The sequence below is a fragment of the Myotis daubentonii genome, chromosome 12 (assembly GCF_963259705.1).
Source record: "Myotis daubentonii chromosome 12, mMyoDau2.1, whole genome shotgun sequence".
Lineage (NCBI taxonomy): Eukaryota > Metazoa > Chordata > Mammalia > Chiroptera > Vespertilionidae > Myotis > Myotis daubentonii.
Window position 1 is genome coordinate 57,785,661 of NC_081851.1, and position 22,766 is coordinate 57,808,426.

Below are 22,766 nucleotides of genomic sequence, written 5' to 3' on the forward strand. Positions count from 1 at the left end.
GAGGCAAGATGTGAACAAAGAGATCAGGTGAGAAGCTGACACAGTGTCTAGGCAAGAGATAATAGCAGTTAGACTTGGGGTGGCATCAGTGGGGAACGAGAGACATGGAGTAAATAGATACTCCAGAGGTAGAAACAGCAAGAGTGGTCTGTTGACTATATACCTGGGGAGTTTCAGGCTTGGAAAATTGGGTGGGTACCAATCATTAAAAGAAGAAAAAAGGCATAAGGCATAGTTTTGAGGTTAACTATATTAGATGCCGCCCCCCCCCCCCCCCCCGGCTAATATTATTTACCAATATTTACCAGAGAAGAAAATTTTTTTTACCAGTCAGTGGACATTTACATAGTATTGTGCTGTGTATCAGGAGAGATGTAAGGAAGTATAGCTATGGTCCATTACCTATAGATATTTATGCTCTAGTTGAGGTTAACAGGTACACGTTTAGTGAATGTCCATTGGATCACTATGTTTCTACTCCCTAGTCTAGTCTGTCTGCTCTTGTCACATCTCTTTTCTGTTCAGAACTTTCAATGCCTGTAAGACACAGATAAATCTGCTTAGTCTGGCATTCAAATTTCTAAAAAATTATATGCCATCCTACCTGTTCTACTCTTGTTATGAAGTCCTCTTTTTATCCAGCCAGTTTATCTACCCACTTGTTCCTATACCTGCCCACTCCCTCTATGCTGTCTTCTCCTTTTTAATCTACTCTTACCAATTTTTCCAGACTCATCTTGGTTTCCATGTTTCCCACAGAACTTTCCCTAATCTCTTCAGCCCCAAGTGATCTTTTCCAACTCTGTACTTTTATTATAAGCACTAGAGGCCCTGTGCATGAATTTGTGCATGGGTGGGGTCTGGCCAGCAGGCCCTGATCGGGGTGGGGTAGGGGCCTCCCGATGGCCAGGCTGCCGGGGAGAGGGGCCATGGGTGGTTGGCTGGCCGGTCTGTCCCCTGGTCAAACTCCTGGTTGAAATCCCAGTCGAACTCCCAGTTGAGGGGAAAATTTGCATATTAGCCTCTTATTATCTGATTATTCATTTGACCCTTACACTGGTTTGCCTTACATTATTGGTTATATTGAACTAGAGGCCTAGTGCACGAATTCGTGCACCAGTGGGGTCCCTCAGTCTGGCCTGCAGGATTGGGCTGAAACCAGCTCTCTGACATCCTGTGAGGGGTCCCGGATTGTGAGAGGGCGCAGGCCAAGCTGAGGGACCCCACTGGTGCATGATTGGGACTGGGGAGGGACATGGGAGGTTGGCCAGCCGGGAGGGACTACGGGAGGGCTCCAGGGCGTGTCTGGCCCATCTCGCTCAGTCCCAATAGGCTGGATTCCAGCAGCAAGCTAACCTACTGGTTGGAGTGTCTGCCCCCTAGTGGTCAGTGCACATCATACCTAGTGGTTGAGTGGCCTTAGCATATCATTAGCATATTATGTTTTGATTGGTTGAATGGCCAAGTGGTCGACTGGATACTTAGCATATTAGGCTTTATTATATAGGGTGTATATGCCTTGTCTTCCTAACTAGATTTTAAGCTCTAAGAGCAGTGACTATGTCATATTGTTACTATCTCCCATAGGACCTAGCACAGTACCCAACATGAAGTATGTAGGTACTTTTTAAATATATTTGCTACTTTCTTGAGAGAAATATGCTTACACTACAGTTTTTATTAAGTAGCAAGTGAGAGGTAAAACTTCACATGTCCCAGGATTCAGAGGATGGAGATTCAAATATGGACTAAAATGATTTCATGACCTTGGCCTTTTAAGATTATAGACCTATAAGGGTAGCCCCAAACCTATGAACTGCCTCCAGATAGAGAGACTACTGAAGTAATTTTTCACTCAGTTTAACTATAAAATGTAGACATAATATATTAGCAGTCTAAGATCTGGATTTAAGGTGCTGTAGAACTTTGGTGTAGTTGAGAATCAGGTATGAGTGAAGTTTGAGTTCCGTTTAGATAATTCTGACATCCTCCTATAGGCTTTGCCTCTTGAGACTGTTTCATAATACACAAGAATTGTTAATATTGCATATCCCTAAGAGCTGAAGCAGAAATTGAGTCAACATTTTCTTAACAGTATTGTGGAGCTAAGAATGCTAGACTAGAAAGGCACCTCCTATGTGTTCAGTGTACCTGAATAAGGTCAGATTCTCCTTAGAAAATATTTTTGGTTTTACTTAAACCCTGACAATGCACATTGAGTATTTCATGGTCCTCCCGCATTAAGTATGGACAAAATAACTTGAACAAAATGTTTTTAAAAGATGTAGTCAAAACCAATCAAGCTACTAAGTACAAAACAATTAGTTAAAATGTTCAGCCCTGGCCGGTGACTCAGTTGTTTGAGTATCGTCCCATGCACCTACTAGTTGATGCTTTTTGGGTTTTGTTCAATAAATTCTATTCTCTATTGTCTTTTAAGGAATTTAGAAATTTTAATTTTTACTTCTAAGTCTTGAATTCACTAGAATTTAATTTTGTATATTGTTGCAGGTTGGGATCCAATTTTAATTTTGTGTGGCTAATTAGTTATAGCATGTATGGTTTTCATAGTTCTAGCATCTGTATGCCAGGTCTTTCATAAATCAATTTTCATATATGTGTGTATGTAGGTGTGTTGCTATGATCTCTATTTTATTTCATTGGCCTATTTGTCACCACGGTGTTCTAATTACTACTAAAGTTCTATTCTAGCTACTTGATTGTATGAGACCTGCAACTTTGTTGTTCTTTAAGGTTATCTTTGCCACTCTTGCTTGGCCCTTTGTGCATCTTTATATATTTTAGAATCTGGTTTCACACACACACACACAGACACACACACACTATTACAATTTTTATTGGAATTGCATTGAATTTGGGGAGAAATTCAACTTTATAATATAATCTCTCCTACTTAAGACTGATGTCTTTTTTTATGGCATCTCTCTATTAAAAATATGATACACTAATGTAGAAAAAAAGAACCTTGAACTATACCTCACACCATATTTAAATGGATTATAGACCTCAACATAAAGCTATTAAACTTGTATATGAAAACAATATCTTTGTGATATTCAGAAGGCAAAGATTTCTTTGGCTATGGAAAGCATGAATCATAAAATAAATAAATTGATCCAATTTGGACTTCATTAATATTTTAAAACTTCTGTTCATCAGAATATATTAAGGAAATAAATTGGCAAACCACAGACTAGGGAAAAGTCCATGCAATGCATAAATAGCAAAGAAACAAGCAATGTAATTTAAAAGTGGGCAGAAATCTTGAATAGGTACTTCACAAAAGGCAATACCAATGACCAAAGCACATGAAATATGTTTAACATCATTAATCATCAAAGAAATGCAAATCAAAATCACAGAGCGTTACCACTCCATATCCACTAGGATGGCTAAAATGGAAAAAAGAAAGACAGTAGCAAATGTTAGAAAAATACGCAGAGACACTAAAACTCTTTTTGTTGTTGTCAGTTTCCTAAAATATTAAACAGACTGCAGTTTTATTCTCAGGTGTTCATCTAAGAAAAATGAAAATATATGTCCACAAAAACACCTATAGAGGAAAGTTCATAGCAGCTTTATTCATAATAGTCAGGAAGTGGAAACAATCCATGTCTGTCAGGAGGATAGGTAAACAAATTTGTATATTCATATAATGTAATACTACTCAGCAAACACAGAATCAGACTATTAGTACATCGAATAACATGGATGAATCTCATAAACTTTATGTCGAGTGAAAAAAGCCAGACACAAAAAGTTATGTAATGTATTATTACATTTATATGAAATTCTAGAATAGGCAAAACCAAATTATGATGATAGAAATCAAATCATGATTGCTTTGAGGATTGGGAGTTGACTGGGAAGGGGCACAAGGGAACTTTCTGAGATGATAGAAATTTTCTGAGTGTTCATAGAGGTCTGAATGACATGAGTGTATGCATTTGTGAAAACGGATTGAATGGTATACTTAAGATTTGAACATTTCACTATGTGTAACATACACTGCAATTTTAAAAAAATACGATGTTTTGTGTCTCCATTAGTAGGAGCATACATCTAGAGTTGATAAGAGGGGGCAAGTTAGGGAATATTTATACCACCCCTTCAGAGTAGTTTTTTAATAGTTATGGAGATGGCGTATTTAGCTAAATGCTGTATTTAGTTTGAGCTATTTTCAGGATCTTGTCAGAATTTAAGAGTAGTGTTACTAAAGATGAAAAAGGTAGTCCTCACAGGTGTTTGCAGGGATTGGACCCTCAGAACTTCACACACCAAGTTCATACTTATGATAACCATACTCCAGACAAGGGGTCTCAGCTGGAGACTTTTCCCCCTCAAGGTGCATCTGGCAATGGCCAGAGACATTTTCTACTATCTTTGCTGGGAGACAGTGTTATTACTATTGGCATCTAAGGGATAGATGTTTTGAAGGCTGCTCAACATTCTGCAGTGCCTAGGACAGCCCCCTACAACAAAGAATTATCTGGTCATTGAGAAACCTTGTTCTAGACCTTCCCTTTATTAGTGAAACTGAATCAATCCCAGTCAACCAGGTGTTGACTGCATTCATAACCCAAATTAATTGTTGGAAACTTGGAATTTTTACAAATGATGTGCTTATCCCTGACAGAATTTAATATCAAATATTTGTAAATATACATAATCTTAAATTTTGAGGTCAATTTCCACATATTAAGAGCACTTCCCAAATCAAAGTTAAATGTATTGTTTCTACTGATTATTAGATTCTTCATATGTAGGTTTTGTTTTTAACATTATTTCATTAAATATCTAAGGACAGAATGTGATTACCAGAGGGAAGGAGGTTGGGGTAAGTACAGGAGGGTAAGGGGGAATAAATGGCGACAAAAGGAGATTAGACTATGGGTGGTGCACCTACAATACAATATAGAGATGATGCATTACAGACTTGCATACTTGAAAACTATTTAATTAATCAATGTAACCCCAATAAATTCAATAAAAATATATTAAAAATAAGTGAATATCTAAATAAATAATCTTAATTAACTCTCTTTAAAAAAATAAAGAGGCTTTATTATTAAATTAGAGGAAATAATGATAGTAATTCCTCTCTTTTTCTCTCCCCATAGAATGACAGGGAGTGAATTTTTTTCTCGTTTCCCGGAACTCTACCCTTTTCTTCTCAAGCAGTTAGAAGCTGTATCCAATACTGTGGACAGGTAAGGCAAGAATAGGGTGGGGCGAAGTAAAATCAAGATGTGAATAAAGGGAGATTTTTCCCTCCAGGCAACAGTTTTCAATCAACTTCTTCCTTGTAACTTAGATGGATTTTTAAAAAGTGCTCCTTTATTACATCACTAGAGGCCCAGTGCACGAATTCGTGAACTGGTGGGGTCTGGCCGGCTCACCCCGATGGGAGCCTATCAGGCCCAGCCAGCAGGGGGGAGGGGCTGCAAGAGGTTAGCCAGCCGGCCCTGCCCCCAATCGGGATGTGGGTCCCGATTGGGGCCCAGATAAGACCAGTTGGCTGCTGCAGTGCGTGTCATAGCCACTGGTCATTCCAGTTCCACCATTCCGATCGCTGGGCTTTTATATATATATAGATGTTGCCTGAGTCTCTTTGGTAGATTTATACATGAAAAGTTGTATAAAATGCCATTTTGATACTATAGTTTTAAAATCCTGTTTCCAGTGTTATAAAGGAACTAGCTTCCTAGAAGCACATGGTGATTTCTTCTGTTAAGAACCATTTTCTTCCTAAATTACTTAAAAATGTGTGTGTCTACATATTGAGTTTACTTTAATGCACACCTGTCTTTTTTTTATTGCTGGCCTGTTATGGCTGATATTGTGAAACTCCAGCAGTTAGCGGACTAACCTGGTCACCTATGATTAGAAATGGTTCTGGTGTACCTGAACAAAGATGGCCAGTGACCCTGGAAACACAAAGCCATAAAGAACGTTTCCAGGCTAATCAAGGCAGATGGAGAAGTTCACCATTGTCCTTCCAATCACATTCTGTAGCTGATGGTGGAATTTTTAGTATGGGCATCTTTTTCATTCTTCTAGCACTTGTTATGAATTTGTACTAGTTGTCTGTAATGGGAAAATAAAATAACATCAATGAATTTTACTTCTGTTTATGATACATTTCCTCATTAGTAACTTGTGCAGACGGGCTTTTCTGGCCCTAGTAAGTGACTGTTCATGTTTTCTTAAGTACATTTGGATGTTGAAAATTTCACATTTCATTCTCTGGAACAGGTACCTACCTGTCCTGTATGAACAGGTTGAATAAAAACAGCAGACTTGAATTATTAAATAATTAGTTTTGAGAAGAGAATCGGGTGCAAAAGCCCAATCCATGGCTTTGGCACTTCTTCCTCATTTACACATTAGGAATAGATTATATGAATGGGGGGGAGGGGGGAGGATGGAAAAAGGAAAACTATCCCTTAATCATAGAGAGTCTCACTTTATATACATAATTATTTAATGAGAAAAATAGTTGAAGATAGTGCCTCTTAAATTTTAAATCTTTTATGTGCAATGATTTTTTTCAGTGACATAGGAGAACTAAACCGTCAGCCCAGCATGTTTCTCTTACTGTTGGTGTTGGGGCGACTCTACCCTTCCCCGATGGACGGCACCTGTTCTGCACTCAGCATGGCACCTTTTATCCCCTTCATTATGAGGTAGTGGATGCTTTGTGGAAACAATGGGGGTGGCCGTAGGGGCTTAATGGGGGCGTTTTATCTTGTTCTTATTTCAGAAATTACAGATTTTTTTTAACTTGGAGGGGGGGCGTCTAGTGAAGGAAGAGAACAGGGAGTATTGCCATTGCCCCCATCTGGTCTCTAGTATTTCAGAGGACAGTGCTTATATTGTGGGTGTGGGAGCTTATATCTACTGTTTAAATAATGTCTCCTTGGAGTCCACCTGCCAGTGGGTGTGTGGTGTTGATAGGAGGTGGCCCCCTTTTGAAAAGCATAGCCTGGCTGCTGCATTATTTCTGTGTTGAGTCTGGCCAACATGGGGCAGGCTTGGTCCTGGCATATGTCCCCTCTCCAGGGCTTCAAGAGGACCTCTGGCTCTTCACTATGGAGCAGTTTCCTAGTGGGTGCAAGGAGGAGCATCTAGATGGCAATGTCGTGTAACATGAGTTTACTATGCACTCGTCCTTTCTTTCAAGCTTGGAGTATCTGAGAAAGAGCCATGCATACAGATTGTGCATGGAGTCACAAGATAGCAGGCTTTTCTGCTTCTAGAGCCTGTTGCCACTTCCTCTGTTACATTTTTTGAGTCATCTGCCAACTTTTTCATTTTGGATCAACAGCCTCAGTAACTAGGCCTCTAAAAAGTATTGAGATTTTCTTATTAAATATTTCAGAACCTGTCATAATAGTTAGCTTATTCCTCTATACTTATCTCTTGACAAAACATCACCTTCACTTATTTAAGTTATTTTCCAAAAACTGAAATGGTCTTAGAGCAGAAGGATAAAATATACCAAACTCACGGGAGTGTTTTTGTTATTATGTGGTGTCCTGCGTTCCACTTCCTGGTTTCACAGAGCTGACTGATGCAATTTAATGTGAGAAACCATTAAACACTAGATTCTGACATGTGGTTGCTATCGCCATTTGTTTTCGCCAAGCCCTGGCACTGGTTGTGTTATCTGTGATCACAGAGATGACTCACTCAGATTGGGTTTTGTTTCCTGAGACACAAAGTTACTACCTCCCTATCCAGCATTTGGTGATTCATTTTAGGAATTTGAGTCATAATTTTACTTTCAGGAGCATTTAAAACTTGTACTTTCACATGTAACTGGAAAGAACTGAAAAGTGTTTCAGAAAGTTGATGGGAGGGAAAAGGCACATGCACAGAGAGGCACAGTGTAGGCTTTAGAACTTTGTCATCCTGTGTTGAGAACATTCGGTTTGTAGAACCTTCTTACTAATCAATCCGTTATGTGTTGCATCCTAGAAACCAGAAATTACTATGTTGAAGGTATCCTTCCTAACTGTTATTTGTTCATTTATAATATAGTCAGAAGGCTTATATTACTAATTATGTTCCAGGCACTTACTACATATAACAAGGATTGAATTAATATAGATTTAAATATTAACTGAAATCCAGTGTACTTAATATATTGTTTTTTAAACTCAAAAGGCACAAAGTAAGGAGCATACCATCATCCCATCCTTCCAGTGAGAAGGTCTGGGTTGCTAGTTGCTTTCTACCTGAAAAGGATTCATAGCACCACCACTAGCACAAGTCACCACAATTAATTCCTTAGAGTGTCAGGAGGTTCTGGTTTATTGAATGTTCATGTGTATTATAGAATAGTGTTTCTCAAACTTATAGATATATAAATATATGACTTGGGAATCTGGCTCAGTAGAATTGGGGTGGGATCTGAGAGTCTGTCTTTCAAACAAACTTCCAGGGAATGCTGATGCTTCTGGTCTGTAGATCACACTTTGAGCAGTAAGATTAAATCTGGAATATTAAACCTAAATATTATCAGAACCACCTCCCCCCAACACATACACATAAAGATGATTTTAATAAACTAGATCAACATTTTGTTTCCAAAACTAGACATTTTGCTTACAGTGATTCTGAAAGAGGTGTTATCACCCCCGTTTTCCTGGTGAGGAAACTGAGGTTCACAAAGGGAGTCAGTTAGAGAGCTGGAATATGGACCCAAGAGTGCAGGACTTATCAAGAATGTTGGTGTACCCTTTCTACTACACCAAAATAACCAGTTCCCTTTTGTGTAGCCCAGAGCTTTAGCTACTCTGAGTAGGCTCATTGCTTGGAGCAATGAAGGAGCCTATATCCAGAGTTAGTAGATCTGAGTACAGGCTGTTCTCAGGATGTAGAAGTCATGTCCCCACCAGCAGTGGGGTCTGCTCCTTACTTTGCTTTTTCAGTAGTGAGGGTGGCTTGATTGGATGCCACCATTCTCTCAGGCTCACATCTGTGGATGCCTGGGGCAATGAGGTTGGTCTGTGGCCAGGTACGGAGGAAGGCTGGCTTTTCTTTTTTGACCATCTTCTGTGGTTCAGTGGAAATATCCTAAACTTAGTTAGAAAACCCAGTTTCAGGTTTCATCAACTTACTGCAGAGACAACCCTGTGCTCCCCTAAAATGTTCACAGTCACACTGGAGCTATAAACTATAAACAGACTTTTTTCTGGAATAGTGAACTTGGTAAAACTGTATACATTTGATTTAAATTGCTTTTGAAAAAAATTATTCATGAAGAAAGAGAAAAATTGACCATAAAACGTCATTTTAGGCGTTTTCTGTGGGTCTAGTCATGGTAAAGATTGGGCTGCTTTCACTTGGTATAATCGCTGAAAAGATGGATGGATGCACAAGCGGATGGGCAGTGTTTTATTTTTGTGGCGTTGTTGATGTTAATTTATGTACTTGGAAGAGCTATAATCAGGCTTTTGGATACTCTGAGTTTAGCTAAAGAAATTTTTCAGATGGTGGGAGTAGCACAAAGGTTGCTATGCTAAAGTGAATTGCATAATGAGAAGATTAAAGGCCCCAACGACAGCTTTTTATTTCCTTTTGATTTATGTCTACTTACTTGCCATTTCCTTCCTCTCTAATAATATTTGTAAGTATTATTAGTATTTTTATTCCTTAGCCCACATTTGTTAGCGTAAACTTAAATCTCTGTTGATTTTCTTTGTTGACTTAAAACTTACAAGTTTCTGATTTGGGTTTTCCAAAGTTATGCATGTGTGCAGTTATGATTGTTGCATCATCTTGGAACAGAAATGATCATGCTAGTCCTAGTGTTTTGTTTGTAAGTTTTTGTTTTCGATCCGGTATACTTTATGTCCCTGATGTTATGCTGGATCCAGAAACACAGCCCTTTACCATGAACATGATGCCTTTTTTTTTTTTTTTTTTTTTGGTTTCCAGAGTCTGGCTTTATTTTGCAGTACAGAAATCATTTGGAGCCATTTTGAGGCAGACATCATTGAAGGAGAGGCTCTGTCAAATCAATACTGCATTGCAGCTTGGTCCGTTGAAAAGGCCACACCTGGGATATGATAGAAGCTTCTACATTTTACCTGCTTTATGATAGTTTTCTGTCACCTTTGCTCTCATCAATTAGATTAAAACACACACAGGTATCCCCCAAAATGACTCGAAGTCTGGAGTTCAGAATTTTAAGCCCACATAAACCAAACCTGTGGTGAGGCTACATAGACACTATCATAATACTTGACAGGACCAAAACAATTTGCGTGCCATCTGTCCTTAATATTAAGGAGATTTGAAATCAAATATTCCATAATTTGAACATGATGCCTTTAATTTAAGCAGTTCACCCTTCAGTTCAAATACCACAAAGCTACACATGCTTTAAAAGGGACCCCGAGCTCCCTGAGTACAGCTCACCAGTGCCCACTTGTTTGGGGCTTTTAGAGACCAAAATATCACTGGACATACTATGAGTTCCCTTTCACAATCAAGTTTCAATTTTAATTGAAGAGCTATAGGAAACCAAATATTCTCAAACCTAAGTAACAGCATGAGGTCCTGAACAGAGCCAAGGGCCCTGAACTCAAGTTCTGACCAAACTCTGCTACTTACATACTTGGACAAGGCTGCTTACCTCCCTAGACCAGTGGTATCTGTTTGTAAGGGTATCAACTGAGACAGAAATTCTCAGCATCAGATTAATATCTGTGGGATAAATCAGTCCCCCAACTGCCTTTTATTCACTTTTGGGGTGCTTTTAAAAGGATCTCCCCCCGCCATGCCCCCCCTTTTTTGTTGCTTATTTCCATTGCAAAATTGCTTCAGAATGTTTTTCACCAAATCATTTTAGTCATTGTTTACATTAAATAAATTTTCAGTGAAATCTTCTTTTCTTTTCTCTAAAAAATATTGAAGTACAAGTGATAATACAGTCTCAGTTACATCCTTAGGGACCTAGATAGTAGAATTTTTTAGTTGAGATTGAAAAATCTAGTTAACAATTTTTAGAAATTGGAAAATATGCGTTTTATATCTTTTTAAACTATTTTGTGATTATACCAGTCTTAAAAAGGGGTTAGGTCAGCCGTGGGCAAACTACGGCCTGTGGGCCGGATCTGTTTGAAATGAATAAAACTAAAAAAAAAAGACCGTACCCTTTTATGTAATGATGTTTACTTTGACTTTATATTAGTTCACACAAACACTCCATCCATGCTTTTGTTCCGGCCCTCCGGTCCAGTTTAAGAACCCATTGTGGCCCTCGAGTCAAAAAGTTTGCCCACCCCTGGGTTAGGTACAAAAACTAAGAGTAATTAGGCCTTTTAAGCCTTTGCTATTGGGAAATAACATTGACTCTCGTTTTGTTTTCCTTGAAAGTTACATAATTCAAGGATTATCACTTTACTCATTACCCAGGTTATGAAGTTGAAAGAACTTGTTTTCCACAGTGTAGAGTTGGGGTTTTTGGAGTAGACAGTAATTGGCTTCTACCTTCATTTGTGATTGTAATACTGGGAGCTCTCCTTCAAGGCTGTATCTTTCTATTGACTATATCTTCCCAGAATCCTTGTAGATAAAGAGAAGACAGGCATTACTTTAGAGAGAGAGAAATGTGGAGACACTGCTGGGAAGGAAGACATGCCCTTCGTTCTCTGCACCTCAGCTCTAATCATCTCTCCCTCTGAATGGCTGTAGCATTTGTTACATAAACCTCTTATCTTGCTATTCATCATTATTGCATCATACTGTAATTTATATGCGCAATGATTATTCTCTCCAAATAAGTCTTAATCTCTTTCCACGCAGAAGCAGCTATGGGTTTTTTGGTTTGTTTTGGTTTTTGGTGCCTTTCTCTGCCTAGCCCGGGTTTCAGAATGAAACATTGTGAATTGATATAGCATGTGTCTTAGCAGGACTGTGTATCTTCAAAATACTTCAGGGACTCTAGTCCTACAATATTGGAGCCACATTTCATATCCCACTGGTTATGTTATATAGAAAGGGTTTTGTGTTGGCTAAGTTTTGTGTTTTACCTGGCCTTTGAGGAGTCTTATGTTGCAATATGATTGCTGACATTTACTTTTATTTTGACTTCACCTCTCTGACCCTCTGTTTCCTTTTCTATCAAATTAAGGCATTAGATATTATGTAGGTCCTTTCTGGCCTCATGAGCCTCTGACCTGGCCTTCCTGGACTGAGCTCCTCTCTCCTGCCTGCTGTCTAGTGAACTGCTCTGGAGGCCCACCTCGTAGCTTCCCTGCTACAGGCTTTAGAACCAATGGAGAGGAGTCTGGATTGATTAAAAAAAAAAAAGAAGAAGAAGAAGAAGGAGGGAGGTGCCATTTTTCTGTTGAAAGTCATAGAATTATAAACAAGCCAAAACATGTGGGGAAAAGACTCCCAGGTTGATGCAGCATGAATAGGGGCTGTCAATCTGCGTAATGGGGTAATCCTGCTTGCAAAATAGCAGATAAAAGCTCCTTGGTTTGCTTGTTAAGAAAATTTCTAGAGAAAGGAAGGGGTTGGCATATAATGGTGATTGAAAGAGGGCAAACTCTAAACTCCTGCTTTGGCTTGTCTCTGCCATTCAACTGAGAGGAAGGCCCTGAAGGCAGGTATAAGTGAGGTGATAGAGAAAGAGCAGTGTCTCCTATGCATGAAGGCAAATCCTGGCACCCAGATAACTTACAGCCTCCATGCAAGTGAGTGTAGAACAATGCCAGTCATTTGAGGGAAATGTGGGCTGGGTGGGAATGTTAGGAGCTTACAGAATGGTTTTCAAAAGAGAAAGGAAAAGGCATATTTTATCAGTGACCAAACAACAGTTCATATTAACTGTTTTAGACTGGATTGTTCAATGAATTACTTGTGAGTGCTTCAAACTTTGTTTTGCTGTGAGCTAGTAAGAATCCCCTAAGAATAAGTCATGCCTGAGTCATCTCATTGTTTTAATGGCATTACTAATCTGATAGATGAAGACAATGCCGTTTTATTCAACATTTAAATTACTTACTTAAATGAAGACAGACTAGATGGCATGTTTATCAGGTTTGTGTATAACATAAATATAGTAGTAGGTCATGGAGTAAAAATTCAAAATAGCCTTTAAGCATGCGAGTGACAAACACAAATTTAGGCTAGTAGCCATTATCGCTGTGTGGCTGGGGAGGATGAAATTGAGGAAGCATATACTAGGAGCTTCAGTTCTATTTGTGATGTGCTCTTAAGCTGGGTTCTGGGCAAATGGTTGATTGTCATATTCTCCATACTCTTTTATTTGATATGTCTCATATAGTTCATAATTAAAAAATAAGATTTGAAATAGTCTTGGAAGACGAGATCGATAGAGACTATCAAGATAACATTTAACAGAGATCTGCAAACAGCCTCATATTCTGATTTTTTAAAGAAAAAGAAAAATTGTGTGCATACAGACTGGGGCTGGCTAGCTGCAAAGCAGTTTTTATTTTAAAAATCTTGGGGAATGGGATTTTCTGGTGAGCCCTAAGGAAGCACTGTGACACAGTTGCTGCTTCCAGATAGTGAAGGGTTTAGTCCCTCTCCACTCTGCTGGTCAGAGTAAACCCATATCATTTTGCTTATTATGTTCTGCTCTGGGCTTCCCATGTTAGGAGGGTCACTGATAAATTAGTATTTATACAGAGGAGGTGACCAAGATGAGGAGGAAGCTAAACATCTGGATATAGTTAGGCTGGAAAAAACTTCGAGGCAACATGGTAATGGTCTGTACATACTTGAGAGGCTGCCATTTGGCAGAAGGCAAGTAATTTCTGTCTTGTGCTCCCAATGGGAAAGTATGAGATAGATTTCAGATTTCAATATAAAGAAGTTGGTGAAAGTTAACATTCTCCATCAGAATAAAAAGATTTCCATAATACTGCCAGGCATTGAAAGTATTCAAGGAAAACTGATCACATGTTGGGCAATGCATCTGAGGTTGAGCTAGATGGCCATCAAGGCATCTTTTTTGAAATGCCTTATTTCAGAGCAGCTGAACAACTGCTGGATTCTAAATGTGCAGTGAATGAAATGGTGAACTTTTCTCTAAGCCTGCAACACGCATTTGTACATTGTTATGGGTTCCTCCATCTCCCAGAGAAAAGAAGTTGGGGTGCCATTCTTAGGATGTCCCACAAGGTCACAATGGTCTGTCTGGTCCTACATGGTGCCCTTCTGCAGTTAATCCACTTAAATCTAGCTCCTAAGTAACTTCTATAACTTGGTTCTGGATTGTTCTGAAAACATCTTTTTTCCTTTTGGCCTATGGGATGTTATGTCTGAAAAGCATTCCTTATTAACTTAATTATCTTTTTTGATTGTTGTTGCTATATTTTTCTCCATTCCAGATGTTGGCTTAAGCCACATTTGTTTTCTGACAAGTACAAGGAACATCTGAGTCTTTGAGAAAAGTCAGAGATGCTTGTCTGAAAGTGATTAAATTAGGTAACTCTTTGTTGTCTGAACTTCCAGAAGAATCTTCCTGAACAGAAATGTCTAGAGAGAGAGTACAGGAGTCCTTAAGCCTAGCTATTACAAGTAGGAACAGCTGGGAATAGGGCTTTGCTGGTGCTATTAATGTAGAACTTCCTCCGCCTAGTCAGCCTAGGAACTCCGCCCTTCCGGTGGTGCTAAATTCCATGAGCCTTAGGGAATGGGATTAAAGGTTAGGCCTTCTTATACCATCCTGAAAGAAGGGACCTGCCATTCCATCAATGGTTGTGGAAACCCTGACCTTTTATTATACCAGTGGACTCCGATACCAGGTCAAGGCGCAGATGATTAGTTCTGCCCATAGGGTTTTTTAGCTGCTAAATTCCCCTCTTTGCCTACAAGCCAAACCTGTGCCCACTCCCTGCATTCATACTGCATTCATACACATATGTAAATGACCCTAGTCTTTACTTTGCTTGGGGCTATTTGTTGTATTATAGAGACATTTTGAAATAAAGCAATGAAACTCGGGTGGTAGAACGAACTGTAGGCCTTATATTAGAGAGGACCTAAACGCAGAGATTGGAAGGTTGTTTCCTAATGTTGGTGAAATCTTAGTTTGGGCAGCCACCTACTTGGTCTCCTTTTTACTGTGGCCCTGCCTAGCTCGCACTTCATCTGGAGGACTGTGCTCATGGCCCTCTGAATTTCCAAATTCCATCCGAGATAGCTGAGGTGCATCCTGTGGAATGAAATCATATTTTCTGTACTGAATGGCTTTTCTTTGCAAAGAGTTCTGGCATAAAAAGATACTTTATCATCTGTCACTAATTTTTATCTCTCAGTACCTAAAGAGGGCCTGACTGATTTCATCTGTGGTATCAGGTCTCTTTAAGACCATTTTCTAAATACGTTTTAGTAAAAGGAATAAGGAGTTCACCTCCTATGGAATGCATTGACAAAGCAAGCTAGAAAAATAAAACTTGTAAGGACCAGCTTTTCTTCAGTGTTATCTGTTACTTCAATAGGCCAGTTCAGGTCATGTTAGAACAAGTGATTTGATCTGCAAACAGCCTTCATTCTTAGCTGAAATTTCTGACAATGATGATAATCCATGTCCTATTGATGCCATTTACTCTAAAGCTTAGAATCCAGTCAGTTAATAGATTAACCAAGTAATTGTAAAACATCCACTGTATACCTATTTAGTGTTTGGTCTTGGGTAAGATGCAAAGTGAAGAAAAAAGGTTTTTATCCTTGAAGAAGTTACTGATTAGTGAGATAAAACTCATGCTTGTGAACCTGACATACTGTATATTAACCACGTAATTGTGTGACAGATACACCAAGGAACAAGGGCTTATAGACAAGGAGAAGAGCTCCAGGGGCTGGAGAAGTTCAGGAGGACTTCACAAGTGGCAAGGCGGGAAAAGAATATGGGCATTCGTCTGCATCCGGAGGACATTAAGAAATCCCCCATGTTAGCTGCTCATGTGAGAGGAGAGAAAAGCCATGCTGTCCACTCCGTAGACAGTGGGATCTCACAAGGGGGAGATTGGAAGCCAGTTTTATAATTCGTAACTTGGAGGTCATCATAAAGAGCTTTGCTTCCACTTGAATCAAGAGTGACCCAGGAAATTAACAAAATAAATGGGTTAGTGCTTAGCAGGAGAAGCCAAATATTTTCCCTAAGGAAGTTTTGTTTCCTTAGTCTTTGTTATTTTCTCAAACATTGTAGCTGAATAATGCTGAATTAAAGGATTTGACAATACCAAGTCCCAAATACCAGCTAACATGCAGTCATCTCATCTTACCTAGTAGGGAATATTTTAAGATCAAAAATGTACTTTTTTTTCCTCTTTAGGTAGAAAATATCAGTTAGGCAATAGAATAAGAAGGTGAAGGTGAATTATTATAAGTTTAAAATGAGGACAAGGAAAAATAATGACAGCATGTTTTTATAGGGGCAGAAATAGAATATTGGGGACCAGCTACTTGTAAGAAATGTTAATCATACTCTGTTAACTGCGATTGTTCTGTTCTAATTAAAGATGGCACATTCTAACCTGGCTGGGAGTTGCATGTGGGACCTGGGAGCTCACCTGGAAACGTGGCCCATCCTCCCCAATCAGGAGCTGCCTATTAACAACTTTGTTGCAGAAACCAGAACTGCTAGCCCTTTGAAGACCCCCAACCTTTGCATACCCACAGGCCTTTGCAAGTCTGCAGCCTGCATTACCTGGAAACTGCCCATTTGGCATACCCTTTTGCCCACTCTCCATCTGATCTTTGTCCTTCTACCCAATATAAGCAGCTGGCTTATGGTGGGGGGCAGAACATATTTTTGTGGATGACCTGCTGCTCTCCCATACTGCCAGCAGTATTGGAATAAACACTCATAATCCCACCCTGTCTCTGCTTAATTGGCTCAAGTAGTGGCAGGTAGCACGGACCCATTGATTGTCTGGTTACATTTTGGTTATCTTTCACTGACTGGCACAGTTTTTTTCCCCTCCCTCTTCTCTGGGCCTTGACTCTTACCATTCTATTTATAATCTTCTAGTTCAAACAAGTTTCTTTAGTCATATCAACTGCACAAGATACATTCACCCTTTTACTTTTCCCTTTGTATCTTATTTTTCTTACTCACCTTAACATTGAGACTCTTGACTGCTCATCTTGCCTCCCCTCCAAACCAATTACACATATTTTCTTCTTCATCATTTATTCTCATCTTTCACTTTATTTTGTGAAGTGCTCTTCATCACTAGTTCTTCTATCCATTAAATATATTTGTTGAGGGCCTACAAATACGCAAATATATTGTGTCACTGCCCAAACCCAAAGCCCCTACTTTCATCACCTTATTTACAAGAGAAAATATAGGCCATTAGGCATGGACTCTCTCCATGACATCTACTCTACCTACCACCCTAGTTCTCTCCTTTGTTTTTAGCCAGACTCTTGGAAAAGGTATTCTATGGTATAGTCTCCATTTTCTCCCCTCTTATTTGTTCATCAAACCACTACATCCTGGATGCTGCTTCTACCACTTCACTGAAGCTGCACTTACAAAGATGAAATAGGAGTGATCCCCTAGTGACAAAAGCCATCAAATGCTTTTTAACCCTTGTCTTTTTAGATCTGTTTCTGGAATTTGACACTGTTGTACACTACTTCTTTATGACACCCTCCTCTGTGGCCTTCTTTGGCCACTGTGTCGTTCTCCTCTTGGCAGGGCCTCTTCCTCCTGTTGTCTTCCAAATGTTGGTGCACCTCTTTGTTTTGCCCCACAGTCTCTCTTTTTCACTTTGCATGCACTTTCCAGAGTTGCTACTCACATACACTAGTGAGTCAGTTCTTGAACTAGAACTTGTACAGAATCATTCAACTTCCTATAATTAGACAAATCTCTTAAAATTGATTTTTAAGAGAGAGAGAGAGAGAGAGAGAAACAGTGATTTATTGATCCACTCATTTATGTGTTCATTGGTTGCTTCTTCTATGTGCCCTGACCAGAGATCAAACCCTCAACCTTGGTATATTGGGACAATGCTTCAACTGAGCTACCTGGCCAGGGCCTTAGACAATTCCTTCTACATGTCCCACAGATACCTAAAAGCCAGCAATTTCAAAATAAGCCCCCAGGTAATTCCTCTGCACACTGAGATTTGAGCAGCCATCTCTTAGGGCAGTGGTTCTCAACTTTCTTAATGCCGCAACTCTTTAATACAGTTCCTCATATTGTGGTGACCCCCAACCATAAAATTATTTTTGTTGCTACTTCATAACTGTAATTTTGCTACTGTTATGAATCATAATGTAAATATCTGATATGCAGGATGTATTTTCATTGTTATAAATTGAACATAATTAAAGCATAGTGATTAATCACAAAAACAATATGTAATTATATATGTGTTTTCCGATGGTCTTAGGCGACCCCTGTGAAAGGGTCGTTCGACCCCCAAAGGGGTTGCGACCCACAGGTTGAGAACCGCTGTCTTAGGGCCAAGCACCTGTCTAACATCACATTCTACCTAGCCAACTGTAGTCAGAGGATTTCTTGAAAGGAAACATGTTAGAATCAGGACTTAGGGTATCACATAGGACCATCCCCCACTTTTCCCCGATACCATTCATGTGTACCCAAAAACAAAGGTTTAAAAAACCATTGACTTTTGGTTTAAAAGGCCAATAAGTTTGAAATTATTTGCTTTTTTCTTATATTGATTATCATCACTTTGAGGTAGCAAGTGGCAAGTACCTTTCGTTGGAGATGGACAAGCCAAGGCCCTGAAAGATAAGCATAATATTTCCCCAGTCAAAAAGTAATTCATTAAGGAGTCAGGTATTGATTCATTTATTCATCTACTCAACAGAGATTTACTGCAAACACTGATTATGTGTCAGGCATCATAGGAACACAGTGGAGAATCAGATAAGATTTTTGGCATAATGAGGGATCCTTTGTGCTATACTGCTTCTTGGTCCCTATCTTTTGCTCTAACTTGTTTTTCATCTAGTTAGCGATAAATGATAATACTTAGCAAATATTTACTATGGGCTGGACACTATTTTAGGACTTAATACATACTAATTTATTTAAGTATCATGACAACACTGTAATGTTGTTATTCCCATTCTACAGAGAGGGCAAGTTAGGGCCTTAGGAAGTTTAGAAATGTGCCTTAGGTCATACCACTAGTAAGTGCTAAGGTGGGTTCACACCTGGTAGTCCAGAACCCAGGCTCTGGCCACTCCCTTAGCTATGCTAATGCTTAACACTACAGGAGGCCCTTCTAAGGCATCTGTTTGCTATAGCAGTGGAATAGGACTTGCTGGTTCTGAACATGCCAAAATTAACCTGCAGTTTTAAATAACAAACATTTGGTCTTACTTTGCTGTCTTGAGCTATCTCCCCCACTGTCCCCCTTGGGCATTGCTTTGGCAGTGGTCTCACTTTACAATCTGAAATTAGTAGAAAAGGAAGAAAAACTTGCATTTGAGCCCAAATGGTTGTGACAGGTTGCTAAATAAAACTGGCTCAACTGAAATTCTGAGATTCTTGAGAAATACTGAGAATTTCTTACAAAAGAAATTTTCTTTATAATAGGAAATCACTGGTCATTGCACAGTTGTTTTAGCAAAAAGAAAATATGTCAAGGTTAACCACAGAATCTTTTTTTAAAATATATTTTTTATTGATTTCAGAGAGGAAGGGAGAGGGAGAGACAGATAGAAGCACCAATGATGAAAGAGAATCATTATTGACTGCTTTCTGCACACCCCCGACTGGGGATTGAGCCCACAACCCGGGCATATGCCCTGACTGGAATCAAACTGTGACGTTCTGGTTCATAGGTCAATCCTCAACCACTGAGCCATGCTGGCCAGGCAAGAAGCACAGAATCTTTATGAGATTATTTGTGGTCTATTTATGCATAATTTAAAAACTATTAGATAATATGCTTTCCATCTGTCTTTACCATCTGAATTTTCCACTGTTGAAATTTCACATAATTTTGAAAATCTTCAGAATTGTTGAAAGAAAAAAGAAAAATAACAAACATTTATATAAGAATTAGAAGCTTACAAAGTACTTTCTTTACAAAGTACTTTCACACACAGCTTACTTGAGCATCCTTTTTACTCTGAGAAAGAAAGCAGAATCACAACAATATAAATACATGTTGAAATTTTTAAAAATTGTCTTATATGGAAACTCTAAACTTATTCGGGAAAAAAAGGCAAGTCTGAGTCAGTGAAGTGTTCAAATTACTGAATGTTATGAAATAAACGTTTCATTACTCCAATTTGTGTATAGTAACTTTAGGGAACTGCTCTAATGGGTGGATAACAATAGCATCTGGTTAACATACTAGTTGATAGTTCATATCACAAGGCCTCTGAGGTGGGTTGAAAACCCCTTTGTTTCTCAGTTTTATATTTTTCACTAGAGGCCCAGTGCACCAATTCATGCATGGGTTGAGTCCCTCTGGGTGGCCTGCAGGGATTGGGCCAAACCCCGCAGTCCAACGCCGCATGCAGCTCCTATCTGCCACTCCTGCTCATCCCGGCCCCACTGTGCCTGCCGCAGGCTCGCGCCCAATCAGTCCCAATCGGGAGAGGCTCGTGCTGCTGCAGTAGCACTTGCCAACCATGAGCCCTGCGTTTGGCGCCCTCCCAAGGGGAGTGGCCTGCGGGATCAGGCTGAATCTGGCTCTCCAACATCCCCCGAGGGGTACCGTTTTGCAAGAGGGCACAGGCCAGGCTGAGGGACCCCACCGGTGCATGATTGGGCCGGGGAGGGACCGTTGGAGGGTTCCAGGGTGTGTCAAGACCATCTTGTTTAGTCCTGATCAGCCAGACCCCAGCAGCAAGCTAACCTACTGGTTGGAGCATCTGCCTCCCTGGTGGTCAGTGCATGTCATAGCAACTGGTCGACCAGTCGACTGTCTGCCCTCTGGTGGTCAGTGCACATCATAGCGACTGGTCAACCAGTTGACTGCCTGTCCCCGGTGGTCAGTGCATATCATAGTGAGCAGTTGAGCAGCCTTAGCATAGCATTAGCATATTACGCTTTGATTGGTTGTTCTGCCATTCGGCCTATTTGCATATTGCCCTTTTATTATATAGAGTGGGCACAGTCCCACCTCCCTCCTTCACTCACTGAAAGTTGCTAGGCAAAACCTGCTGGGTGGAAGGAACCCTGACATGAGATGTGCCCCAGGAAGAATTCCTGCTCTGGGATATTCATGTCCTCATGTTCCCAAGAGATGGCCACATTTCTCCTAACTTTAAATAAAAACTCTCCGCCCCAAAGGTTAGCACAGCCTTGGTCTGAATATTCACAAAATCAAAATTAGACAGGTCCACGTGAATGAGATTTTTTTGTTTGGTCTCTATAACGTCCAGAGATTAACAAAATGTGTATTTGTACAAAGGGTGCTACTGTGTAAACAAGCCTGCTCCTTTTTGATTATTACATTTATACAGAAAAAAGGCCATCTGTTTTGGTAGAAACTGGAAATATATCTAGGTCGCCAAGGAAAAGCTGAATTGTTACTGAAGGATGTGTCACACAGACAAGAAAATAATTTACAAAGCAGTGGGTAGAAAATATTTTCAAACGCTAAACCAAGTAAGTTCCTTAAGCCGCCCTTTTGGGTAATGGGTGAGTAGTGTTGGTTTGTTTTTTGCTTGACTGTTTATTCATTTTTCTTTTCCAGAAGAATCTTTTTTTTTTCTTGTAAAGCCAGAGTTTAAGGCTCAGCTTCTTTTCAGCTTGGCTAGAATGAAAAGTAAAACTTATTTAATACTAATTATAACCTGCATAAGTCTAGTGAACAGAAACTTAAGAAATGTAATTCTTGTTTTCTAGCTGAGCTTCAGTGCCGTATAATTAATATAATTCAATCACTTCTTACCCATTTTTTTTCCGGCATGATTTAAGACATCAGAATTTAATTCACAGCCAGAATGAGAACCGGACTTAGGGAAAACTTGAAAAGACTAGCGAGGGATTTGCATTCTGCTGCATGGTTGAACACGTTCCTAAAGTAGCAGCTTTAGAATGCTGATAGAATTCCCCCATTGAAAGCTGGCCAGCAGAGGGGCTTCCTAGCGCATCCCCCCTCCCCCCCCCTCACTTGTCTGCACCACTGTAAACTGTCATGAGGGCCCTCCATATGAAACTAGGAGGCTCCACAGGATTGCTGTACAGCCTTCCAGGAGGACACTAGTATTACCTGGCAATCTGTACTCCAGATTATAAGCCTCAGGCTGTGGGTTTTGGAATTGGCCAGTTACTCTGGCTCAACCTTGGATAAATATTCCTGGGTTCTCAGTAGGGTGGAGAACTCAAAGCCCTGTTTTTCCTGAGTCCTTCCATAACCAATTCTTGACATGTTGTTACGAGGTCTGAGTGGAGTGGCCGTGTTTGAAGGGGGAATAGGGAATGCTTTCTACTACTAATTGTTATGCACTCCCACAGCAGTCTCTTTTTCCCTTGGGAAGGAAGCCTTCCAGAGGGCCAGATTCTGCCCCACTGCAGCCATTCACCTGGGATAGTTGGAAGCTATATGTAATGATTTGAGAGGTTTTAAACAGTGCCCCCCACCCACCCCGTTTTCTCAGATGCTGCCTCTTTTTTGAGCTGAACCCTGAAGTTTCATGAGTCTACTTTATTCTTTAAGTTATATGGTTTTGACTCCTAAAATGGGAATTCCACTGTGAGGTATATCATTCTAAGTTATTGTTACTAATTTATACCACTGTAT

The 22,766-nt window shown here is 39.8% G+C and overlaps 1 protein-coding gene across 4 annotated transcripts in view; it reads left to right on the forward strand.

Annotated features, from left to right (window-relative positions):
- THADA (THADA armadillo repeat containing) overlaps positions 1-22,766 on the forward strand; it is a 297,259-nt gene that overhangs the window by 121,691 nt on the left and 152,802 nt on the right. For 3 of the 4 annotated variants that reach the window (XM_059659977.1, XM_059659979.1, XM_059659978.1), the window contains exons 27-28: positions 5,142-5,231; positions 6,576-6,707. The exons of the other annotated variant lie outside the window; for it this stretch is intronic. In XM_059659977.1, coding sequence (XP_059515960.1) covers positions 5,142-5,231; positions 6,576-6,707 — 222 coding nt within the window. The remainder of the gene's footprint in view (positions 1-5,141; positions 5,232-6,575; positions 6,708-22,766) is intronic. 4 annotated transcript variants of the gene reach the window in all.